Source organism: Eurypyga helias, unplaced genomic scaffold, assembly GCF_000690775.1.
Source record: "Eurypyga helias isolate BGI_N326 unplaced genomic scaffold, ASM69077v1 scaffold1863, whole genome shotgun sequence".
In the NCBI taxonomy this organism is placed as follows: domain Eukaryota; kingdom Metazoa; phylum Chordata; class Aves; order Eurypygiformes; family Eurypygidae; genus Eurypyga; species Eurypyga helias.
The window spans coordinates 47,326-51,263 of NW_010242947.1; the positions used below are offsets into that span (position 1 = coordinate 47,326).

Sequence of the window (3,938 nt, forward strand, 5' to 3'; positions counted from 1 at the left end):
ATTTGCTTAATAGAGGATACACAAGCTGCTTTTTGTTAAGCAGAGAAAACCCTCCTTTTCTCTATGCTGTTACATAAAATTCACCATGTTCTCTTCAGAGAATGGAAAAATAGCAATTTCTGGTAATCAAGCATGGATATATGGAAGTCAGCTAATAACTCTGAGTTTTAAGACGCATCCAAAATGCGGATTTCTGACATCAGTAAAAAAAAAAAAAGGAAAACAACACATCACCTAAATTACCTCACAGCTATTTGCATGAAGAGGCAGTACAGTATAAGTACAGAGACACAAGCCACCCAAAGAGAACTTAGCAGCAGTTCTATTGGATACCGTGTGTGTCTGCAGCAGAGAAAGGGCAATTTTGAAGCTTATATGTGCAAACAGCTTTAAAGGACTAAACAACCTCTTGGCAGATGTATCAGGCAAAAATCTGAAGCTACAAAGCAGGTAATTTACAAAATTTCCTTTTTAACTGATTCTAACTTTTCATTTAAAGATTGCTCTGAGGTGAATAGCCTATGTGATATTCTTAGGGCTGTTATCCAAGGGCTTCATCAGAAGTGGTAGAAATCTGCCAATACTGGAGGTAAGAAATTAATTCTTTATTTTAAAAATGTATATAACTTGATGAAATTGTGCATCTCTTTTATGTTCTAAAGATATAATTAACCTAAATGACTGCTACACCAGTATTAAACATTTATTCCATTCTACTGAAGGAACTCTGCTTACTGGAAAATAAATCCCTAAGTGTTAGGAATTACAGTGCTAGCTAGAAGAAACAGAAAAACACCTGTTACCTGGGTCAAAGGTACTAGAGGATAGGATTATCACTATTGTCTCTGAAAAAAGGAGAGGTGCTTCCCCAGTGCAAGAAATCTCCCTGACCAACAGAGCATAGCTGTCATTATATTGACAAATACAGACACACAGCTACATAATATCTATCTTTACACATTTAAAATTAACAGACTACTGAAGTTGGGCTTTAACTAAAGGTGTAATGAAAGCATTGCAAATCCCCGTATGATTTTAAAGGGAACCCTTAGCAAAGGGAATTGCCTGGTGGAGATTTAGTGTAGGTATACGTGTGTGTACCTTACACGGGGCAAGAGTTAACAGAGTTCAAGAGGAAAATTATTTTTGCCTCTTGACAAAAGACAAAGCAAAATCTCTGGCTTCCAGAACTATCTGTGCATCAGGAAGTTAGGCATTTAAAATGTTTGTATTTATTCTGCCAGAAAAATTAATAAATGCCTGGTTTTAATTATGAAGAATTTACAGATTCTTTGAAGAACATAAACTAAACTGAGAGGTTAGTAACAGAAATGAGGAAGGACCCTCAGAGATTTCAATCCCTACAGCAAAGCCATATTTGTTTTTCAGAATATTGCTGTTATTGCTTGGTTTGCTCCATCCTCCTCTCCTGTTGTTCTCTCTCCCACGGAAGCTGCAGGAACCCCCATCCCACAATGCCATCTATCCAGCTGCCACTGCTACTCCTCTGCCTGACCTTGTGTGGTACTTGCCTCAGTGGGGGGCAGCCCCTTCCAGAGGGAAGCGAGAACATGGGAAGAAGTCCCCTGGATGACATCCTGCAGAGATCCGAAAGCCTCATTCTTCAGTCTGTCCTCAAGAAAGCTGAAAAGGAAGAAGAGATGAATAAAGGTATATGTAACACTGGAGACACCCATCTGGTGATGTTGGCATAGTATTGGGCTGAGATGATTAGATCCAATGTAGATCCAGGCTCTAATGTATATATTTGTTACTCTAAGGAGAGGGGAAGAACAGGAGGTCTGCTGCATTACACTGACACAGAGCTCTCAAAAGGTGCCTTCTTCTCCAAGATCTCCCCCAACCTAGGCAATCATGTACCATTGCTGAGCAGCTGCTACTTAGCAAGAAGTTAGACACCCGTCACAGAAAACTTGTCTGGCTGGCAAGTACTTCCCTAGGGAAGCTCTGAGGACATATGGAGGACATTCCCCAGTTGTGGACCCTTGTACCCAGTGTTAACTGGAGGTGGGAGTGCTGCCGTTCAGCTGCTACCCCAGCCCACTGGGGTTTCTAAACACCAGCAGAAGTGGGCTTTTCTGTGGCTGGGAATGCAGAGGCTGCTCTAGTGTCTGCCACCTCCTGGCTTGCAGATGCCATGGCCTCAGTAGTCACGGCCGTGGAAGCAAATCAGACTCTGGAATTGCAAGCAGCAGCACATAAGTGCCTGCCACTAACAAGGAGCACAGAGCCTTTTCTGAGTGGAAAGAGGAGCTGGCCACAAGTACCCATAAGGGAGCATTCCTCTCTTCACACAAGTGCTGAGAGTTGGTCATGTTGATCCAAGACCTGAAATATTAAAAAATATTAAAAAGAATAAGTAAGATATACTAGTGGAGTTATGGTTGGTAGCTGGAAATATTTGAGCTTTCAAAAGTCCAAATCCCTGCTTCTGCTTGAGTCTCAGCCCCTGTTTCATGCCGATTCCCAGCTCTTCTCCAAACCCAGCTTCTGCAGCTGATTTCTTCCATCTGCTCAGCATCTTTTACTCACCTCCCTTTGCCTGAATCTGACACATTTACCCGGATCAACAGATTAGGCTTTGTCATTGCATGTCTTCCCATTTGGCTGCAGCTGATTCCTAAGGTATCAACCCATCCTTGCTAAAAGCGTGCCAGAACTATTTTGACAGACGCTATCCAGAGTGATCAAATTCAAAACCATAGAGTTAACTGCAAATAAATGGGCATAATGAGCAACAGATTATGATCCTGCTCCACAGAACTCAAATTCCCATTAAGGCTTCCTTAGTGAGGATTATGTGGGCTCATTAACATTATTCTTTTCCTTGAACAGAATCAAATGTCCCTCTGCTAGAATGGCTTTCCAAAAGACAACACCCTGGGAAAAAGTACCCAAGTGACCTGGAGAAGAGACAGCATCCTGGAAAAAGAGATGTTGAGGAAGACACATTTTATGGAGACATTCAGAAGAGGCAACATCCAGGGAAGAGAGAGATAGAAGATGACCTTGACAGCTATTTGGAGCTGAAAAAGCGACAGCACCCTGGCAGAAGGTCATTGTCAGACCAGTATGCCGACAACCCTAGTGCACAGCTAACCTATTTGAATGAGTTATCCAAAAGACAGCATCCAGGCAGAAGGTTTCTGATGTACAACCGCCAGCATCCTAGCAAAAGAGGCTGGAATGAGGAGATAGACCTAAATGACCAATATTATGAGAAGCGCCAGCACCCTGGAAAAAGGTACTGGAATTCTGACAGCCCAGATGATGGAGGCCCCTGCAACCTTCAGGAGTCCATCACCTGTAACAAAGGCAGCTTGTTGCTTGATTTAGTAGAAAACGTTAGCAAGGACAGGTTAGAAGAAAAACGTCAGCACCCAGGAAAGAGATCAGCACGGGAGAGGGAAACAGAGGAATGAGAAAATAATTGTGTATCATTTTCATGTTGGAATTAAACTGCCAGATCACAAAAACAAAAAAATCTGTTCGCTCCCTGCTGCTGACCTCTGCACCTATCTTCCAGTGTGTTAATGCTCCCATTTAAGGTAATGGCTTTGTCACACACTTAAAGGAACTAAAAGGACCCAGTTGACTGGGACAGGCCAGTACTAAGAGTCTTCAGCTCTCCAGTTTAGGAAGTTGAGTCCTCATTTCCTTATGGGCCCAGACCCCAGAATAATCAACTCTGTCCAATTTTCTGTTCCCACATGACTTAAACAGGCTCTTAGATATCTGTTATGATGCTAATAAAGTGGAATAATTATATGGTTTCCTCTCATGTTAGTGAAATCAGTAAATTAGTCAAGAGAGGAAAAGGAACATGTCAATTATTTCAAAATGAAATTGAATATGTTTTCAGTTCTAAATGATACATTAATGAGACCTGAACCCTTGTGCGCTACAATCTGTCCAGA

The 3,938-nt window shown here is 42.0% G+C and overlaps 1 protein-coding gene across 1 annotated transcript; it reads left to right on the forward strand.

Annotated features, from left to right (window-relative positions):
• Positions 1-1,331: 1,331 nt before the first annotated feature.
• TRH (thyrotropin-releasing hormone) lies at positions 1,332-3,443 on the forward strand. The gene is made up of 2 exons (XM_010149216.1): positions 1,332-1,671; positions 2,857-3,443. Exons 1-2 carry the CDS (start codon positions 1,332-1,334, stop codon positions 3,441-3,443), a joined length of 927 nt encoding a protein of 308 aa, XP_010147518.1.
• The last annotated feature ends 495 nt before the right edge of the window (positions 3,444-3,938 follow it).